Genomic DNA, 22,871 nt, shown 5'->3' with positions numbered 1-22,871 from the left:
TACGTAGCAAACACAGTGATTTCCTCACCATATTCACATGCTGGCAGCATTAGATTTTCTGATATTAAAAGTCTATTACTGGGATAAACTCTACCCAGTCATACTTTTAAAAAAAACAAAACAGTTTAAATATCTCCTAAACCATAAGAACCTAATAAATCTATATGTGCGGGGCCCCTGGATGGCTCAGTAGGTTAAGTGTTTGCCTTCACCTCAGGTCATGATCTCAGGGTCCTGGGATTGAGTCTTGTGTTGGGCTCCCTGCTCAGCGGGGAGCCTGCTTCTCCCTCTGCCTGCCGCTGCTCTTGTTCTCTCTCAAATAAATAAATAAAATCTTAACAAAAAAATTAGTACTCAAGCAAACAGCCATGTACACATCATTATTTCCTAATGAAGTAGAGCTCTGCTGCATTGCCTGAGCCCCCATTTCCTGCCCCATCACATCTCCTGCTTTCTCCACAGAACAACCATTCTACTGACTTCTGTGTTAACTGAGTCCTGTTTTTCTTTGAAACTCTATCATTTATAGGCATGAAACTTCAGACATAAGCTCAAATCTAACATTGTAATAAATAATATTTACAGGAGAAATAAGGTGAATGGAACCTTTGGGTCAGAGTCTGAATTTGGTTCCTTGACAGTTTTAAGAGCCTCTTCTGGAGAAGTCAGAGAGGGCAAGTCATGAGGGTTTCCTAGGAAAATGGGGGCTCACCAGGGTCTGGGCATCTAGTCAAGTCTTGATGAGGACCAGTGTGGCCATGGGACACCTGGCAGAAATATGGTCAGGGGAATGGGTTTCCATAGCTGGTCACAGAGAGAACAGTGACTTCTCCAGCCTGTGGTCAGGATGAGTGCCGCAGACAGGCACAAGAGCCAGCTTCCACCGAGCACCCCCGAAGTTAGCAACACAGCATGGTGTCAGCTGGCATCCTGGCTTCGAAAGACCTTAACGTGTCTGTCTTTCTGAATCACAAGGTTTTAGCCTGATTTGGCCTTTTGTTTTGTTTCCAAACTTCTATTCTGTTTATGGAATGAGAGAACAACTACTCTAATGCTCTAATATTCTTATCTTTTTCTCTCCTATTTTCTCCTTCTTAGTCCTTTTGTTCTACTTGCTGGAGATTTCTTCAGTTTTATCTTCCACACATTCTACTGAGTTTTTTCTTCTGGTGCCTTTTTTAAATTCTAAAAACTTCTTTTGTGTTCACCGAATGTTACTTTTCAAAAGCATCTGGCTCTGTAGGATTTTGATTCTTGGGTATTTGTAGAGACTTCTTTGTGGGCTAATATATGTTCAGTGTTTGTAAAGAAAATGAGCCTCTCAGTGTTGGGAGTAGAGTTCTACAAATGCCCAATAGATAAATGTTAATTATGTCATTCCTCTTTTTACATGCTTAGCATTCTTATTTATCTGCTTTCTCAGTTCCTGAGTTCTAGAGATAATTCATTCTCTCTAATCATAGATCTGTCCATTTCTCCTTGTAATTATGTCAAATTCTGCTTTGTAAATATTGAGACTACCTGGCTGTATGATCTTAGCTTTAGGATTCCTCTATCTTACTGATGAGGTGATTCTTTATGATTAAAAAAATGATCCTCTTTATCACATTCCTTTGGCCTTAAAATCTCCATTGTGTCACAGTACTAATTTTCTTTAGATTAGCATTTAATATACAGTCTTTAAAAACATATATATTATATATATATATATTCTTTTACTTTCAGCCTTTTAATGTCTTTGAATTTAAGCTTCAGCCTTTAAATGTATTTAGGTAGCATGTAATTTACACATTAAATTCACTCATTTTATGACTATCATCCTCAAAACATCCTCCAAATACTCTTAAAAGAGGGAAAAGACAAAGAGATATGGCTTGCTGGTGACCCAGCCCCTGTTCCCCTAGGAATGTGCAGAACATAGTCTCTGTCTTCTGTGTTGTGTGTCTCTAGGGGATGGTCCTGGGAACCAAATGACAAGGTGTAGTACATCCCACAGCCCAACAAGTTGCCAGTGTGCCCCGTTGCTTTGTTTCCTCTTGTTCCAGGACTGGCAGAGCTTTTATACTTTACAGAATCCATGCGACTTCTTAGATTTTGCTCTGAGGTTTTCCTCCACATATTCAGATTTTGTCCTCACACAGTATTGTTGGTTACCTGTTCTATACAGCAGCCTGTTAAAATGGGGATGGTCCTATAAATAGTATTTATGAATATAAAAAGATAGGCTTTCAAATAAGAAACTACTTAACCATTATGGTAATTAATTTAAAAAACAAAACAAAGTTGGTTTCTATTTTTTTTTTTTTTTTGTTTTGTGTAATCAAGCTTCTTCAGGAATGAACAAGACTGGGCTTCTCCTATATCTAGTCAAGGCCCCGCCCTGCCCCTCAGACCCCCTCAAGAGCTCTATGGAATCGCTGGTGTCTGATTGGTAGGGTCTCCTGCCCCTCAAATTTGACATGGTGAAGCCCGCTTCTCCATTCAGGTACCTTGTATCTCATAAAGCAAGACCTTTTCCTCAATAAAAATGTCAAAATCTAGGCTCAAAACCTAGGCTTCCTTCTATCTGCATCCCACATCAGTTAATTGCTGAATCTTCCAGATAGAGTATCCAATAAAAATATAATGCAAGTCACATATGCAACTTTAATTTTCTACTAACTTCACTAAAAAATGTAAAAAGAAACCTGAGAAAGTAATTTTATTAACATACTTTGTTTCATCAAGTATAGTCAACATACTGTCATTTCAACATGTAATCAGTGTGAGTTTTAATGAGTATCGAACAATATTTTTTTCATACTATGTCTTTGAAATTCAGTAAACATTTTATATTTATGGCACATCTCATTCAAATGAGCCCCCTTTCCAATGCCCCCCAGCCAACAGGGTAAGCGGCTGCTGTCTCAGACTGCACAGCTCTAGCATGGGGACATGGGCTCATGTATCAGACAGTCCTTTTCCTTTCTCAGTGCTATATCCCCAGGTCAGGGACTTGCTACGTCAATCTTTACAGGGCTGTTGCAGTCATCTATGGGCTTAACGTTCTGCCTTTAAATCGACAAATAGCTCAATTTAGCTTTTATTGATTATGACAAACACTGTGCTAGGTGCTGAGGTTACCAAGATGAGTAAAGCCAAATCCTTGGTCTCAGAAAGATTGCAGTTTAGCCCAGGAGCCAGAAATATCTACAACTAACCATGACACATTGAGGTGAGTACACTCATGGTGGTATAAATAAAGCACAATGAGAACGCAGAGAAAGGAAATGCTAGCTTTGAGGAGATTGAAGAGCGCTTTGGAGAGAAGATGACATTTGAAATGGGCTTTGAAAGATGAGTAGGAAGTTAGCAGATGGAATCGGGGAGCAGAGGGTCAAAGGAAGAAAAGGTAAACAAGAGCAAGCAAAGTCCATCTCAGTATTGACAGATTCTACGTAACGAAGTTAAACGAAGCTTGAGGGAAGAGCTCCCAACACGCTCCCTGCTGCTTAAGACCTTCACTGGCTCCTTTCCTAAAGAAAGCAGGTATATATTTGCCTGGTTCTTTTAAAATGCAGGTTTTATTATTATTCAGGTATGTTGAGACCTATAGATCAAGAGATGATTACCACTGAAAAAACAGTTTGTCACTTACAATTCCCGGGAGGGACATGCCCTGTATATTGGTCAGGGTTCTATCCAGAATGTTTGACCACATGTGGGCATTGTGGCCCAGCTACCACGAAAGATAAAATTATCCATCGCACATGTCACACAGGGCCACTCCAGGCACCAGAGTTGGTTAGGAGACGGGAGAAGTGGGAGGGAAACGTGGGCAAGAGCTTTCGTTGTGGTTTCTGAGAGAAGGAACAGGAAAGACAAGGGAAGCAGGTTCAGGATTGGATAGTATGATAATTTGGGCAGGTGTTGGAGTGTGGAGGCTCTCCCTGAGGTGTCTGCTGCTTGATCCAGGGTGCTTAGGGCAAGGGAACATTGGCCCGGAGTTTAAAAGCCAGATAGCAGAGGTAGGGGAGGGTGGATAAGCTCCCAATGGGTTAGTTTGTCCATGAAAGGCACTCTCCCAAGCAAGTCATTTACCATCTCTAGGAATTAGTTAGTCTGAGAGGCGTAGTTTCCCTCGGGGTCAGTAAGGCCCCAGATGTCAAAACTTCAGAGTACAAAGACATGGTTAGATATGGGCATTCAAGAGCTTTCAGATTTTGAGTCCTTTCCAGCTTTCCACTCCCATCCAAGGCAAACTCAACTACTCCCTGGACCCTCAGCTGGTTGGTCCACCACAGCTTTCCACTCCCATCCAAGGCAAACTCAACTACTCCCTGGACCCTCAGCTGGTTGGTCCACCACTTCCACACTTTATTTCTACTTTCGGCAGACTATTCACTCATTTTTAAATCGTCTATATATTTTTTCCTATTCAATTACCTTTGTTGGCTTTTAATACAATAAAAAGTTTATATGCCGTGTTGACAGCAATGGTTCTACCTTCTATTCAGTGAAGTTTCAGCATGTGCTGGGAGTTTTGCTCCATGCGTTGCATATGTTTCCTCCTTTAATACACACGATAAACTCCAGAAAGAGATAAAATAATGTCTCCATATTAAAGATGAGGAAACTGAGGCAAGTAAGGTTAACTAAAAATAGGCTGGCCAAGGTCACATAACTAGTTAGTGACAGACTAAATACACACGCATTTGTAATCCTCAAACCCAAATTATATGGAATTTATCTATAAAAAACTTGTTTCTCTCAAATCCCTGGAGATATTAATCACAATCAGTCAGGTGTTTCCTCAATGCCAGATGCTCTCTCTCTGTGAATTGCCTGTGGGCACCCGAGATAGAAGGATGTGTTCGAATCCACTTTTCCCAGCCTCTGTCAGAGGCTTTATGTTCTGTAGTGATTTCTGTATGTTGTAATAGGATCCCTTCTCTTCCTTTCTTCAGAAGGATTTTCTTACTTATGCCCTTTACTCTGTTCTTCTTAGTATCAGTACTCATGTACTTTTATTATTTGTTACTTCTACTCCCAGATTATGAAGCTTGTTGAGGGCAGACATTTGATTTTACTTATATTTAATCAAGTGTTTATTAGTACTATGTTCACAAACAGATATTATTTTATTATCCATACAAAAAATTAAACTCTTAATTACACTATTTATGTAAATATTTGGAAATAAATTGTGCCTTCCAGACATAGATCCTTTTTCTTCAACAACCAATAGAGCCTACAAATGTTAGTTTTGCCAGAGAGATTGCACATTTCTTTTGTTTGACTTTACTTTAAAACATTTTTTTAAAAATTTCCATTTTAGTCAATGTATTATCTTGGTATTTTTTACTTGGTTTTCCTCACTAGTAGACTGAGATTTGAGAATGAAAAAGGAAAGCATCAGCATGATTTTAATATAAAGTAATTCAACATATCTCATACAGGTTTGATTTATTTCAGGCACTTTCCTTTCAATAATGTTTTTGCTTAAAATTAACATTGCAGTTCAGTAACTACATTACTAGAAAGGACTTGAAAAATGGTTTAAATGTCAATTCAGCAGTTAAAATATCTTAGCAGCTGGCATTGCAGAATTAAACAATAGAAGGGAGAAAGAACCAAAGATGCTTCTGGAGGTCTGCAGCCCTTGGAGTTTAAGGGCAGACCTCGTAAGCTTTTCAGATCTTAACAAAAGCAAAATGCAGCTGGATAATTTCTACCTCTTAGCTGACTTACTGAATTTATTCTTCTTCGGGAGATGAGGAAGGGAAGGCTCCTGGATCCACTCATCATCCTCCAAACCTGGAGTTCCAGTACCTCCAGGAGGATGGAGGCATTTGGGGACATGCCGGAATAAGCATGAGACACGGGTTACAGAGTGGTCAGAAAAATGGGCAAGAGGAGAGTGAAAAGAGGAAGCATAGGAAAAGCAAAGGAAGGAGGAGGAGTGAACAAGGAAAAACCAGCATGAAAGAGAAGAGAAAGAGAGGAACCAAGTGACTAGAGTGAGCAGTTTCTGTTACAACCAGCTGCTTCCCGAAGCCTCAGGATACGAACGCTGGAGCGCTCTTCCTCTGGCTTATTTCGGAATTTGCTCCCCCTGCGGCCTGAATCAGAGTCAGCACGGGGTCTGCCTGCTGTTCCTTATACAGGCTTTTCATCAATCTTTGTCAGAGGTGTTGTTTAACAGGGCACTGTGAATCAGTTTTCATGTTGTGGTACCTATAGAGTTCCTATAAATGCGGAAAGCTTCTGATGTAGGGCGGGGTCAACTTACTGCAGCTTCTATCTCAGCAAAGGACAGACTGTGGAATCCCTAATTGTTCCACGTCTGTGTCCAGTCGGATCAATTTTACTAGGCCCTTGCTAGGTGTCAGCACTGGCGAGACACCGGGGGCATAAAGATCAGTGAGACACGGCTCTCATCTACCGAGAGGGAGAGGAATACAAGGCAACGGTTTCAAGGCCATGTGACTTAGAGAGTTCTATGGGTTGGGAGATTAAAAACACCTGGGGAGTGTTTGGGGCACTCCAATTAGTGCAGCTGCTGGACCTTTAAATGTATCAAAAGAAATTGCAAATAGTTGACAGATAGGAGGTGTCGAAAATATAAGACATTTTTTGTTAATTAAGGAAGGTTGAACCTTATGCCATGGATATTGGGGATTGTTGGAAGACCTTAAACAGGAGAGTCACATGATCTATTTAGTGATATAGATCTCTCTGGGGAGATATGAGGCTAGAAGTGGGGAGACGAGCTAGTAGAGTGACTATACATCCCAGCTTTCCTAAAACAGTTCAAATTCGTGGGCTTTGGTTTTTTTCTCCTAGCATAATTATTAATAATGTCTTTTTCACTATGTCTCCCAGTTTGGATGATTAAATTCCATGGCCGCTCTATTAACTAGAGATTTATTGCAGAGGTCTAGGTAAGACTCCGTGGCTCCCGGAGTTCATCAGGGCTTGGCTAAGTGGATGAAGAGGAATTACCGCCTAGCGCTATCAGTAAGAATAAGCCCTTTGACACCCTTTTGGTCTCTTTAATCCACCTCTCCTCCCCAACTCAGGCCTTAGCACAGATTAAAAAAAAAAAAATCCTAGTGACAATTTAGTATATTAATCGAATGGTAGGTATTGCAAATAAGTAATCGCTGGCCGGTTAACCACCCAATGAGCTTGCTATTTATTTGTCAGCTCAGATTGTGCTTGCCTGAGATATCTGAAAAGAAATGAGAAGGAAATTCGTAAGGAAGTGGTGCAGAAAGGAAGGAAGATAAACCTTAGTCGTGCGTGGGCATGAGCCTCTGCTCCGGTTCCTGAAATGGAATTTTCATGGGAGGTTTTGATATTTTGCTTGAGGATGGCAGAAAGGGCCGTGAAAGCTTGCTAAAGTTTCATCAGTCTGGGTCCTTTATAACCTTGGAATATGGTAAGTATAGAGGCAATTTAGTCTACTGAAAGAAACAATTGTTCATTTCCTAGTGCATGTATTTAATCATGAGCTGTCACTCAGGCCTCCTGTTAGAATCCAGAAAAGGTTACATAGTGGCAATAATTGGGGAATATTTTTAAAAAGAAGGAAGTAACTAGACCCAAGAGAAAAGAGATGTTGCTGTCAGGTACATGCTTTAGAAGAAAAAAAAAAATGATTAAGAGTAAATGAAAAGGTGAAGGGCTGTCCTTTCCTTTATTTTCCTTTTAACCATTTCAGCTTCTCCTTTCTCATTTTGTACATCTGAGGCAGGCCTTGCCTCCACCCTCATCTCACTCTGGCCTTGCATTTAGATAGAGCTTATCTCCCAGAAGTTCACAGGGCTACCTCCGCATTCATGCCACTTTGGAAAGTATTGCTTAACAAAAAGGAGGTGCTCTTATTTAATCCGTCCTATCATTAAATGTTCTGTGGGAGCCGGATTTGCCATAGGCCGGTGATAGTGGACTGGGCCCCAGAAATGCGTGTTACGGCTGCATAGCCACCCAAGCAAGAGCAAACTCGACGTGGCTTTGCAACTTGGAGCAGGCCTGCCATCATCCCTTCACTTTCAACTGTGACTCAGGGAGATGTCTCTGCAAAGAATTATCCAGTTTGCTGATTTACCTTTATAGCTACTGATGTCCTTGAATTATTTTTGTTGATTTCCTCTCTATTTGGGAGCTCTGTTTGCCATAGGCAAGACAGTTTACTTAAATTTTAAAGGTTGGACGTCCTTCCCCATTTACACTTTATAGACTGTCATTTGCAGAATTTCATTTAATCAGATTTACTTCCTCTGGTTTTTGCTTCAGAGAAATGGAATTGAATGAGAAAAAAAAAAAAATCCTCCGAAGTGGAAGAGGATGGGTTTGAAGATGGAAATATTTTAGTAGTTCCTTCAGAAATTTCTGTTGCAGCTTTGTTATTTGGAAAAAAATGCATGTTTCCGAGGCATCCATAATTCAGTGAAATCAAACGCAAATAATTGCTTTGAATTCACTGAAAGTTGGTCTCTTCACATTTTTCATTTAGTTGAAAATTGATTTTTAGAAAAGTGAAGTAGATTAAATGTATTGCCCGGCCTCTGTATAATTGTCGAGCTGACAGTATTCTTACTAGGCTCTCTTGAAAGTCTCTCAACCAGCATCCTTTTCTTCCTTTTCCTGCTTCTTTCCTCATCTTCCTCTTGGAGGTTAAACACTTTGCTCATGCACTCTTGTGAAAATACTTCAGAATATAAATGAGGATACCAGGCAGAAGACATTTCTTTTCATCTCTGGCATATCAATTTATTGTTTATTTTATAAATAAATGTGTGGACACCATAGAATGGGGTTTTGTTGTTGCTGTTGTTGTTGGGTTTACTGCTCGATATGAGAAATAATATTAATAATGCTGATTTTTCATTGAATGAATGCTTCCTGTAAAGATGAATAGTCCCAGGCATATAACACAGGTCTCTAATCCTCAGAGTGACCCTAGAAGGAATCGAACCTGTGTCATCCCCGTCTCACATAGAGGAAGTTTGGGGAAGGATACATTGTTATTGCTGAAGTGTGAAGATAAAGCACTCAATTGCAAAAACAGTTGCTAAATCACAAAATCAATTCAAATTAGAACAAAATTATGTCACCAATATTTAATTAATTTGATTTGAATTTTTATCTGAGAAAAAGCTGAAAGAACCAAGAGCAGTTTCCTCTTAGTGTCACTGGTATTTTTGTTGTATGTAAAGTACACGCACAGACACAGACACAGACACACACACACACACACACACACAAACACAAGTAGAATAAAAAGTGACAAATTTTGTCCAGATTGCTGGCATTTATACTAAAAATACAAAGCCAAAATGCATATAAATTGTTAGATTTCTTTGGTAACTGGCTTGACTTGTTGTACACTGGGAAAATTGACATTTTATCAAGGTTTTATTGCTAGAGAAGAGCCTTTTCTACTCCTCCTATTATTACCATATCATTTCTCTCTGATTAGAAAGTAATTAATAAGCGCCCTTCTTTTGTTGATTCTAGGATTCAAGAAAGATTCATAAAACACCACCACATAGTAATGCAGCTATTACAATGATCTATTTGGGGAAAACTGTGCACCTGTCTCATGATCAACCAGACTTCCGGGATGAAATAAAAGTTTATCAACAGCATTGTGGTGGGGAAAACCTTTGTGTCTACAAAGGCAAACTACTAGAAAAAGGTACACATAAAATATGAATTTTTTAAGTTGCTTTAAGTTGATGCTATAGATAAACTATTGTTGATCTCCTACCAAAATGACTTCAATCACTCTATGAAATTATGCATATCCAGGGACTTATAAACCAGCTGCCTCAAAGTAAATCTAGATTTACTGCTCCATGATTGAAACTGAAGCAGCAATTACTCTTGCAGATTGTGGAAGAAGGAATTTGGAGTGATTTAACCTGGTAACAGATTAATTTTGGGATAGAGATATATGATCATTAAAATGTTGCACGAATAAACTGTCCCCCAAATTACAAGTTAACTATTTGGCCTGCCATAGTGAATTATATCATACATTATTCTACAGGAAAAATACCAGATTGGCAATTTGTTCTTTAGAAAAATGTTGAGATAAAATCACAAATCCAATAAACTTCAGGGTGAATCACACCTAAATAACTTGGTGCAGAATTTGACTAGATGGATTTTAGTACATTTCTGCCTTCGTTTGATCATAAATCCATGTTTCTTAGCAGAAGACAATTTTTATATCCAATATAGGGCTTCACTTATTGTACTGAAGTGGGTTTCATCAGTATTTAGTTGTGCGGAATAGCGGTGGAAAGGACAAGTTGTTACAGGATTATATTTGTTATTTCCTTGCTTAAGAAACTCTGTTTAGAATGTAATTACATTTTTACTAAGTAAAAGAAATATTTATATTTGGGCAATCTTGATACAAGTTTAGGGAGTCTTAGGAGTTGGGGGCAAGAATGCAAATTATTACTTTTGGCTTTTCTGATTTCTTTCATCACTCAAAAACAGTGACTGTTAATTCTAAAAATTTCAAGTTCTTAAAAAGAAACTGGACAGATTTAGGGATTAAATATTTAAAATTTTCCAATATAAGAAAGAGGAAACATTTGAATGTTAGTTTTAACTTTATGAAGATTTATAATACTTATTTATAAAAAATAATGCTTAATAATGCCAGACACTATTTTTCCCCATTTTATGTACGTGGCTGAAATGTAATTTACCCTGCCATTTTGTCATAGCATTTGAGAGTTCATTTCTGCTGTATCGTAAATGAGGAAAATGAGAGAATTCCAGGAGTACAATGGCTTCCTAAGTTCAGATGCAAAGCTTGGGGTCTGGTCAAGAGCAGGTCCTAGATGGCTGAGTAGGTGCAGGACTCTTGCTCAATTAGCTATTCTTAGTGGCAAAGGGTTTCTTACATTTTCCTAATATGAGAGTTATGAAACCCCTAATGATAGTGCCATAGACACACTTAATTTTTGAAAGTGTAACTTTCAGGAATTAATTTAGAAGAATCGCTGAAATTAGCTATAGTCTACAATCAGAATGAACATAATGAAACTTTGCCTGGGTCTGGGGTCAGGCTTTCTTCAAGACAATGCATATATGTCTACCTGCCTACTGGAGAACAGGGTCCGTACAAATGAAGCAAGAACAAGGCTTAGCTAGCTGAGTGGTTTTCAGAGAGACCACGTGTACTCTGCGGTAAAGTGCAAAACCAAAGAAAGAGCAAGGCAGAGTGTTCCTTGACTGTGTTGTTTTGCATACCTGTTGATCCTGGGACTGACTTCTGTTGTGTCACTGGACAGACTTCAGTTAACAGGATGGAATGGGGACTTAAATAATTGAATCCTCTTCACATAATAATTTTGTCTCAGCTTGCCCTTTCATTGCCAGGAAAGTAATTGTTGAAAATTGAAAAGTTGGGTGGCTCAGAGTTGACTTGTGGTTCAGCAATCTTAGCAATTTAGCTGGTCTGAAAAGAATCTGCCCGTTTTACAAATCAAAGCTGTGCACGATTCAGTGAAATGTGAATAGGTTTTTAGAAGATTTCTGTTAAAAAAAAAAAAAAGGCGTTTAACGTTCTGCTTGGAGCAGTAAACTAATTAAAAGTATGGCATTTGATAATTTGTCTTGCTTTTGGATGAGAAATAACAATAAAATGAATTATTTAGGAATGTGGCAAGTGCATCTTTTATTCCCTTAGTAATTCACTGATGTCCTACAGTCTGATTGTAGCCATCAAGCCACATATTGATGGTTTATTATGTACACCTAGGAAGTCACTGAGTATTTCTGCTACTTGTAGAGAGTATAGTTCTCCGTGGGCATTTTTACTTACCATGTTCATTCTTTCAAACAAGGCAAACCTTGGCCTCTTGGGTTCATGCGGATACAAAGAGCAACATGAATTTTCTTTTCCCTGACCTTCGTAAAATCCCTTCCTTCTCTGCCCCATTTTCCTGTATTTTCATAACCTGATCCTTTGCCCGGATTTGCGCATTCCTCATTACTCCCTCACAAACCAACTGCTTCACTCTTTTCCCCACCCACCAGAGTGTTATCTTGTCTTTTGGAGCGCTATTTCTTTGTCTGCAGTAGGACAAAGGATTTTAAATTCAAGATAGGATTTTAAATTCAAATTTTATCCATCTCTTAAGATTCACATTGAGGCTATGAAACTTTCTCAGCTGACTTCTGCTGTGGTTCATCCCTCTCTCCATGGCTGGGGCACTCAGTCTCCCCTGAAACCCCAAGCATTTCATTACTCCGTGACTTACAGTAACTGTTTTTTGTTGATCTTTTGCTTGTTATATATATTGAGTTTTTAGTTTTTATAAAAATAGCTTTAGTATTTAGTAGTATAGTTTTTATTTTTTATTATTTTTTAATTTTTTTAGATTTTATTTATTTATTTGACAGAGAGAGAGATCACAAATAGGCAAAGAGGCAGGCAGAGGGAGAGGGGGAAGCAGGCTCCCCGCTGAGCAGAGAGCCCGATGAGGGGCTAGATCCCAGGACTCTGGGATCATGACCTGAGCCAAAGGCAGAGGCTTTAACCCACTGAGCCACCCAGGTGCCCCTAGTTTTTAGTTTTTAAAAATAGCTCATTGACTTATAACTTATATTCCACAGTTCACCCATTGTGAGTGTACAATGCACTGATCTTTAAGCATCTTAGAGGGTTGTGTGGTTGTGTAGCCACTAGCACAAACCAGTTTTAGAATCTCTCTCACTTCAGAAAGTTCCCTTGTGCCCCCTGGCAGAAGAACCCTTTCTTTTTTTTTTTTTTTTTTTCTTTTTTGTAGCTAGCCTCAGGCAGCCACTGCTCTGCTTCCAGTCTCTACAGATACATCTTTTCTGGACATTTCGCATAAATTAAATCATACAATAGACAGCATTCGTGTCTTGCTTCCTTCCTGTAGCCTGATGTTTCAGAGAGCCATCTAGTCCCAGCATTCATCAATGGTTGCTCTCTTCGTACAGCACCGAATGTATTCTACTCGCTACATGCACGTTTGGGCTGTTTCTAATTTGGGACCATTGTAAGTCATGCTGTGATAAATATACAGATACAAGGTTTTGTGTAGACATCTGGTCATTTCTCTTGAGCAGATGCCTGTGAGTGGATTCGATAGCTTTTTTCTCCCCCTGAATATGGGCCACACTTTTCTGCTTCTTACATACATGTCTTTTGATTTTGTTGTTGTTGTTGAAAACTCGATGTTTTTCGATCATGTATTACAGCAACTGTGGAGTCTAGATTCTGACGTTTCCCTCTGGTAGTTTAGTAGGTTATTGTTCTCCCTCTTTTGGTTGTTGTCTGTTTAGTAACTTCTCTGAAATCCTTGAAATCCATGCCCTCCCCACTCCTTGGTAGACAGCCAGTAAAATATCTCTGCTCAGGTTATATCTCTTTTTATTTTTTAGGCAGGCTTCCTCAGGTCGTCTCTGTGTTTTCATATTTATCGATCATCCAGTGATTTGTCAGAGGTCGTGTTCAAACACTTTGACCCAGTACCAAGTCAGAAGACTTTGAATGAAGGACAGCCGCCACCTTGTATCCTGGATCTGTGTGTGGGGGTTTTCATTTCCTGGGGCTAATGTAATAAATCCCAAGAACAGGTGGCTTCAAACAACAGTAATTTAATTCTCTCAAGGCTCTGGAGGCCAGGCATCTAAAATCAGGTATCATTAGCAGGGCCATCCTCTATCTAATTGCTCTAGGGGAGAATCTTCCCTTGCCTCATCCAACTTCTGGTGATTCCCAGCAACCCCTGGCATTCCCTGGCTTGCAGCCCATTGTTCCCACCTCTGTGTCCTCTGTCACATATCATTCTTCCCTGTGTGTCTCTGTGTGTCCTGTCCTCTTCCTGTAAGGACATCAGTCACTGAATTTGTTTGACAAAATGATTTCATCTTGATCCTTCACTAGTTGTATCTGCAAAGACCCTATTTCCGGATAAGGTCACATTCTGAGGTTCTGGGTGGTCATGGATTTTTAGAGAGCAATATTTAACCCAATGCAACAGGTTCAGGAGTTCATCCAAAGTTCAGACAGTTTTCAAGTCCGCTTTAACTTTTATTTTAACTTTCTTGTGTTTTCTTTGTTTGTGGGTGCAAGCTCCTGGTAGGCGAGCGATGTGTGAATAAGTTGGGCCTACTCCAATCCATGCCACTTCCCATCAGCTGGGGAATGTGTGGAGAGCTTATTGTGTGTCTGTAATTGCCTTATGGCCTGTATCTCCCTGTTAAGTTTCTGGCTAGTCCACTGGCCTGCTGCTTGCCCTAATTACAAGGACAGTCTCAGCTAGCAGGATCTCTGACCTTCCACATTAGCTTGCCTCCAAGATTGTTCCTTGTTACTGGTAGTGCCCCTGGCCAAGGCTTTTTTGTTTTCTGCTCCAGATGAAGTCAGCCCCCACTGACAGGGAAGCTGCTGGTTATTTATGGCCTGCCCTTCCCTTTTAGAACCTCCACTTGCTGGTGAAATGCTGGCCGGGGAGGGGGATGGGAGTAGCCCCAGGCAAGAATGTCTCAGATTCCTTCTGTTCTTATGAAAAGTTCAGGAATTTTTGATGAATAACTGCTATTCAGTTTGTTTTAAGTCTTTGGTCCATTTTTAGAGACAAAATTTAAGGGGAGAGGATGTGGGGACCTCACTCCAGAAATCTGTCATATTATTTTTGTCTCTCCTACTAAATTATAACTTCTTGAGTCAGGACACCATATTTGATCTTTTTTTCAGTATTTTAGTTCCTCTTTAGTGCCTAAAACAGTGCAAGCGACTGCCGGTCAAAAATGAATAATCGCATTTTACAAATAACGTAGAATGTCTTCGAACACTGTACAGTATATAATCTGTAGGGCTGCTCAGTGAAGTGGATAGACTGGATTGCTGCCTCCACCCAACTCCTCCACCCACTCCCATGGCCATCCTCATTTTATAGATGAGAATTCTGAAATGCAACAGTTCAATGACTTACCAAGGGACACTCAACTTACAAGTGAAGAACTAGGACACGGACTCAAATCTTCTGACTTCTGGTCTATATATGCTTTTCATTAATCCATGCAAACACCATTAAGTCAGGGTTGGAAAGTGTCACTTAATTTTAAAATGTAAAATTAAAAAAGAAATAACAAGGGAAGAAAAGCAGAGGGTGTCAATTCTTGTTCAGTAAGTTTGAAAAAAGAAAGACACGAAATAATAGGGGAGGCACTCTCTAGCCACACGACTACATGATGAAAGTGAGAAGTCTACCTCCTGGGCCCGTCCTCAGCATTTCCTTAGCTGCACACCCTTCCTGGGCTGGGACCTCAGGTACTTTGCAGGTGTGATGCTGCAGCAGAATAGATCATAGGAGATGAATGTCCCTTTCAAGTTTCTGGAAACAAAGCAGTCAAACTTGCTTTCTAGTCAACACTTAGGAGCCCATATATCATTAAAACAAGTGGATTTTTGTAGGTGTTGTATCTTAGTTTCCCCAGATGCTAACTTTTCAAAATTCTCTTCCCTTGCGTGTTTAATTGTATATCATAACACTAACATATAAATGATGGAATTAGCTTTCCAGTAATTCTATTCTTCAGTACAAGTTGCAACTGATTTAGACAGTTTTGGAGGGCAGAGTGTGGTATGAACATAGCATTTGTAGATAACTGTGAAACAGGTTAAAATAATAATTCATTAATTAGTTCTTGGGGGGTTTTCTATGCCATTGTCCTGTGACCTGGGGGAACAAAGATGAGTCAGACTAGTTCCAGCTCTCATGGATTTCATAAACACGCAGGACAGTAGACATCTACATCCGGCTTATCACATTGGGGTCCCTGGACCAGATGATCAAGCATCACTTGGCAACTTAATAGAAATGCAAATTCTTGGGCTCTCTTGAATCAGAAACTCGGGGGGGGGGGGGTAGCCCAGCAGACTGTGTTACAATAAGCCTCTCAGGGTATTCTGATGCACACTAAAGTTTGAGAAGCCCTGGTATAGCCATATTTTTCAACAATTATAATAACAGCAACAAGAAAGGTATACAGAGCAGAGAGATGAAGTGATCAACTCCATCACTAGTGCAAGTGGAAAAGTCCAGGGAGAACTGTTTTGTAGGAAGAGACATTAGAAGAGTCATGAAAAGGAGGTTTCCGAGTTGCTCTGTAGCATAGGGTTTTCTTAGACCTAGAATTTGGGATCTCTAGGGTGAGATCTTTCCAAAGTGCATTATAAAGACTTGGGATGATAAAAGTTATTAACTACAAGCAGTGGTTCTTAACTTATTGATAGGACTTTTGGGTGGGTGGGGGGATGAGGAGACCAAATCCAGGCAGAACTGAGAATGGATTTGAGATGAAATAATTCTACCTCATCCATATATGTATTAGGCTGGTTCAAGTCATAGTTAAATACACACATTTATTTAAATGCATTACTGAGCTCACAGTAGCCTTTTGCCTTATACATTATCAGTAGCTAAATAGCAAGATGGAATCTAGAGAGATATTTGGACTCCAACACTGACTGTCCTCTTACCGTATGATCTTGGATAAATTATTGAGTTCCCTTGAACTTCAATTTCTATATATAGAAAGTAGTGATAATAATATTCTCACATCATGTGTTTGTTGAGAAATAATACACCCAAAATAATCAGGCATAACATCTGGCCATAATAAGAGCTCATATAATGTTATTATTTTATTAAAAATCAGAGTTTTATAATGCCTTGGGGTATTTATTGTAAATAAAAGTAACAGCATGTGTTTTTATGACTTAAAATTGTCCTCAAATTAAAAAGGTGATCTAGAGCATAATATTGTACTTATCTAATAGAAAAATGTCATTTTGAACATATTAGTCCGATGTTAGTTGCTTTCACTGATGTATTTACTTTTTTAATTCCAGAGACCTTTCAGTTTATTTCCAAAAGGCACCATGGTTTCCCCTTCAGTCTCACCTTTTTCCTGAATGGGATGCAGGTGAACAGGTTAAGCTCCTGCTGTGAATATAAGCATCGAAAAGGTTCCAGACTTGGAGGCAAACGAGGCTACTTTGGGTTTGTGTGCGTGGAGAGATCATCTCCTTGCTACAAGTATGGAAACAAATGTCCTTTGGTAGAGGGCAAGTTTTGCTATGTTTTTTTCTTTTTATGCTTCTACTGATGCATTTCTCAGCACAGTTTGTTAACAAAGATATCAGTGTAGATGAGCCTAAAATATCTAAGTTAAAAGTTGCTTATTATAACCGGGTGTGTTGTGTTTGAAATTATTAGATAGAAGTTAGATTTCCCAGATATATTCTATAAAGGGGATAAAAGCTGTTGGTGTTCCAAATTCTGTTTCTCTCTCTTTCCCTTTCCTTACACTGCTTTAAGTTCTGTTTCTGAAGTGAAGAAGAGAGGGCATTTTATTCTCATTCTTCTTACGAACTGGTTTGAGAGTCCAAAGCACGTGCCAAGCGTCTGTCTTACATGGTTGGGTAATGACAGGTCATGTTTGCATCGTGGTGTGCCCAGTTCTTGTTCTCATGCCCCTAGTTTTAATCTCAGGCATAACGAAATGCATGGTAAAGGGTCAATTTTGACTGTTGCTTGTCAACTTTCATACTGGACATTCTGTTTGAAATGAGGACACCTGTGTTTTCTTTCTTTCTTTCTTTCTTTCTTTCTTTCTTTCTTTCTTTCTTTCTTTCTTTCTTTCTTTCTTTCTTTCTTTCTTTCTTTTTCTAAAAGTACTCATGGAGAATTGAGTACTTTTAGAACAGGAGTGAAACAACCAAAGTTCCTGCCCATGAGGAGCCCATTCTACTGGGGGAAATGCAAATAACAAGTAAAGGAGTTAACAAGATGGGTGTGTTGAGATCAACTACAAGTTCTCTGCTGATTGTTTCTATATTTTCTGTCAAACAAGAATTTGTCAGCCGAGGTTAAGGCTTAAGGAAAAAGGCACTGGAGGTTTTAGTGGGTAGAAAACATGAGAAGGAGTCATCCAGCCAGTGGGACAGTGAATAGTAGGAGTGCCCAGGTGTACAGAGGGCCCACCTGAGGCTGTTTTCCTGTTCCAACTCAAATATGCTTTCTCCATACTATGGGCAAGTCATTTAACAAATTTGTGTGTGACTCCCAGGAAAGCTAATGAGCTATATACAGTCATCCATGCACAAACACACTGTACTCTTTGAGAGTTGCTGTATAAATCCAAGCTGTAAGAGTTTGGTTATAAACACTTTTTATGAAGGTTTTATCGCCAGTACTAAAATCTGATTGATGACATCTACTTTCCTACTTAACACTGATTCGTCTAGGTACAATTTTTTATTTGATTTCATTTTATTCCCTCTGGCTTCTTTGACCTTTTCAAATAATAAAAACAAAGTGGTGGTGATATTAAAGAATAAGGATTGTTAGGTCTGTTATCTTTTAAAAAATATTTTATTTACATAATACAAATATAAATATTTATAAAATATAATTCACTTATAATATTACATAACTTCTTTGGGGCGGTGACATCCACCATAATACTTCTAATTATTTTAAGGGGTGTACATGAATGCCTCTAATTTGTTAAAAATGAAATTAATTTTGATTCGTTTAAAAAATAGTGGTTCCGGAACTTTGGTTATGAGGAGGGAATTCTTTAAAACAACAGTAGGGAGTCCTAGTTCTTAAAATGATTAGGCATTACCTGTTTAAGGTCTTCAGAAAACAAGGCAGGCTCAGCAGTGGTCATGTCCAAGTGGGGAGGTTCCATGCTTGTACCCCTCCCTCAGTCATGAAACTGAAAAGACGAGGTAGTTGTTTTCAGCTGCTAGAGTGAGGCACAGGAGGAAGAATTGCCTAGCCAAGTGGAATGCAGGCTGCACTGAGCTTCGGTAATCAGAATCAACACCTCCAATTACACTCAGAAGTCAAATAGGTAGTCAGTGACGAGGAAAGCCCAGATGTTGTTCACTTTGTTCGTCCAATTCCCCTGAGCAGATGGGCAATAAAAAGTCTGTGCATGCGGGAGGGAGGCATCAAAACCTCCATGTAGTCACAATATAAACTAAAAGTAACAGCAGATCAGATGCTCCAAATCCATAGATTTGGTGTTGCCATTGATAAGGGAAGAACAGCTTGAACAGAAGGCAATGCTAGTCATCATATTGTGAAGATTCATGACACCTTGATTCCACAGAAAGCAGTGTGCTAAGTACATCATCATTACAGGCAAGAAACATTTATCATGCTTAATATGGGGGAGGTAAGTGTATTCTTATTATCTCATTTTTTACAGCCTGATAGTTACTTTGAGTGCAAATCCTTTTAGCTTTATTTTATGGGGAGATATTGAAAAGATAAGTGATATAACTAAGTTCTCATAAGCTGGGAGAATTGATTCCTATGCTGCTTCTAGACTGGGGATGGCTGAAATTCAGTGACATCTTTAGCTCAAGAAGTTACCATTGGATCTGATTCACGCGGAGGTGGTTTTCATATTTTACATATTATTTCTGTTCTTCCTGGATGGACACATCTTGACTACATTTGGATTCGTTTTCACCTGTGCACTCTATTGATTCCGTTTTCCAGTAAGTCCTGTAGGGAAGGAGACCCAGGTGGTTCTAGAGGAGGAGGCTGGGGGAGGTTGACAATCACCAGGCAGCTTTCTCAGGTCCCAGATCACCTCTAGGCCTTGGTGCAAACTTCTCCAGATTGTGCTCGTTTCTGGTGGAGTGTGAACACTTTCCCTGGTGGGAAGCCCTGCAGTGTAACATCTGTCTTGTGGGGCCGTCCTTCTGGAAGGGCTACACCTGTAATCTAACAATATCTTTGTACCTCATTGTGAGGGGATGGAATCTAGCAATCCTGACCCAGGGACCAGCGCCATCCCTAACCTGCTCAGTGAGCTTGGGCAAGTCATGGAGGCCTCCAGCCTCAGTTTCCTCATTTGTCAATTGTGGTGATAGTTCTTAATGTATCATCCTGGGTAGGGTAATGAATCCTGTAAGATAATGGATATACAGTACCCAGCAAAGACCTTGGCACAGAGGGAATGCTCAATAACCTTACTATGACCATAATCATATTTTCATTAACATCTGTAGTGTTATCATCATTGGAGTTTTTATTTCAATATTAACTTGAGAGATAAGGAAAAAAGCTACTGAAGGATTTATTCATGTTACTTTGTTATAACTGATCTTTAAAGTATTTTTTAATGTCTTAATGCATTCAGATCACCTGCTTGTTTCACCAGATTTGACTTGGAATGACTTCATGACCTCTACAAATTGTTGCCATCTCCAAAGAATAAAAGCTTATTGCCAGGAAAAGTCACCAAAAGATTGTTGTACAGGCTTCAAAAGGCCATTCTAAAAACAGTGATGACAGTTCTATTAAAATAAGCATGCAAGCTCTACGAGGTGTTTACTTAAAGGACACAACAACATTGGAGTGTATATGTTTCTTAAAAAATCAATCATATTTATTTAGAGTCCACCTTGTATATAAGTCTTTTGTTGTTGTGTTGTTGGAATAACAAATTATCTAAGACTGAATGGCACCTTTCTTCTGATTATTTTTATCTCAGCTTCCCTGTTTATATACCTGAATGTTCTTTTATCACATAATTCTCATTTAAGAACTTGAATGATATGCTTATTGGACTCTGTAATAAGGCTAAACACATGCTTTAAAGGCACAAGTTTTAGTTTGAGACAACTGTTCTTAATTGTTAAGTTGTTTTCTTTTTTATTACTGTGGGTAAAGTTGTTAATAGTTGTGTTCATTTATAAAAATTTGGTATGAATGAGAACTATGAACTATGTGTATTATAATAAAATATGTCTTATAATATTCTTACTGGAATAAGAAAGAAGTGATTTAAAAAACTTAGAGGTTCCATTGTGTTATATATAAAAGTTAATAAGTACCTTATGTGTATCTATTTTTTTCATAGGTGCATTATTGCAATGGGCCTTGACAAAAATCCAACTTCACCAAAACCCAGGAAAGAGAAGAGTGTTGAGAAAAGAGAAGAACTGAAGAAGGGTGAGGGGAAACTGAGGAAGGGCAGAGGGCACATGATACCAAGAAGGAGTGAGATGGAGGGGAACAAAGCCACTTCAGTCATTTTTTCAGCTCAAGAAGAAAAAACAGGGATTGTGGAAGTGAGGACAGCTGTGGAAGAAATGGAACTTAAAGAAAAACCAGGACAAGAAGCTTGGGAGGATGCCCAGGAAAATATATTTAAATACGGTAATGGATTCTACAAAGTTCTTTTTGTTGTTGTTATTGTTGTTTTGCTTCAGTCTTTAAAACGCCCTTGTGGAAATGTGCAACAAAACCCACCATTACAGTGTTCAGGCAGCTCTGTTACACGGAGGTATCCCTGACCACATTCCCTCTCTGCTTTGCATGGAGTCTGTGTCACCCACCTCAGAGGAGGGCAGGCCTCATTCGGGAGAAGGGAGGGTGTTTGCAGGGGCAGGAGGGGAATTTCTGTCTGCATGAGCCAGAAGCTCTATTCACTTCTGCACAGAGAGACTTGGTTGACCAAAGAGAATTTTACTTTTTTTTTTTTTTTTTCTTTAGAATTTGAATATACTTGCTTTGGTGATATTGATGCTTGGGATTCGGTAGGCACAATATGCTTATATAGTAATAGGAATATGCCATAAGTAAAAACAGTTGATATAGGCTCGGGGTCCTAGAGCAGATAAAGCACTGAGTTTCTGGGACAGCAAATTATGGGAAAGCAATATATGGCAAAATTAATGCTAGATAAAGGCTGTTTTCAGTGAGGTTTTTGATGCTGATTCCTCGGGGGCTTTTTTCTGGACTGATAAGGGTGTAGAGTTGTCTTCTTTGATTAACTTCTGTCCTTCCTGGATAAACCTTCACAAGTTTATGTCCTGCTTTTAGGCAAATAGGCAGAGGGCAGAGAGCTCTTCTTGAACCTGCTACTTCTCAGTTGCCTTCAGCTCAATATAACCCTGATGCCAAAGTGGCATATTCTGGGCCCACATACTCTGCCACACTCCAATACATAGGCTTGTCTAATTCCCACACCCAGACTTCCCACACTGTACTACCTCCTATTTTGCACAAGTTGTCCTCAATGTTACCTGGTTGTGGTAACCAGAGTCAGAAAGGGAGAGCCACCGGTGTGTCCCGCTTACAGCAAGGAGACAGAGCTGGGATTAGAGGAGCATTAGCCGTGGGCTGGGATGACCTGTGGAAGAACCGGCATTGGGAAAGGGGCAGATCCTAGGTTCCTCCTCCTCATCTCATCTTCCTGGTGCCCAAGGGTTTCAGAAACTCGAGAGAAGACTTACAAAGCTATTATAGCACTGGACTTTGTTTATTACTGAAAGAATGTGATCATCTTAAAAAAGATTTCCCTTGTAACACTTTGACCCAGTTTATCTCTCTCTGTGATCCGTTCTAGTCTTTATTATCTTAGACTGAGGATTTAAAACTATCTATGGCAATAGCAGTAGCACAGAGATGAACAAATCAGACATGTTTTTATGTGTTTTAACTTTCAAGATGTGTAGGTTTATTAAAGCCATGCTCAGGAGAGGATTAATATTCTTCTTCTTCTTTTTTTTTTTCCTTAAACCAACATGGCCAGTGTTGGGAGTATGAACTTTATGCCTATGCTATAGCTTTCCCCAAGATCTTTCTTCTGGGTTGGCTAGTTAATGGATTTTAAAAAGGAAAGAAGGAGGAGGAGGAGTGGGAGGAGGAGGAGGAGAAACAGAGGCAACCAGGCTTCAGCTCTCTACAGGCATCCACTGATGGGAAAGGGCAGAAAGAAACTTGAGTGGAGGTCAGTGAGAAAGGGTTGCAGCTGGATTGATGTTGACCTCACGTCAACTCCCTTCCTCA

At 39.4% G+C, this 22,871-nt stretch overlaps 1 protein-coding gene across 3 annotated transcripts in view; it reads left to right on the top strand.

Annotated features, from left to right (window-relative positions):
- Nucleotides 1–22,871, top strand: part of ERICH3 (glutamate rich 3) — a 93,890-nt gene that overhangs the window by 40,139 nt on the left and 30,880 nt on the right. For all 3 annotated transcript variants that reach the window (XM_082688131.1, XM_082688132.1, XM_082688133.1), the window contains 3 exons: nt 9,505–9,685; nt 16,901–17,087; nt 20,938–21,236. In XM_082688131.1, coding sequence (XP_082544257.1) covers nt 9,505–9,685; nt 16,901–17,087; nt 20,938–21,236 — 667 coding nt within the window. The remainder of the gene's footprint in view (nt 1–9,504; nt 9,686–16,900; nt 17,088–20,937; nt 21,237–22,871) is intronic.

This window comes from Mustela nivalis (assembly GCF_964662115.1).
Source record: "Mustela nivalis genome assembly, chromosome: 10".
NCBI classification, from domain to species: domain Eukaryota; kingdom Metazoa; phylum Chordata; class Mammalia; order Carnivora; family Mustelidae; genus Mustela; species Mustela nivalis.
This window is presented reverse-complemented; position numbering and strand designations above follow the sequence as displayed.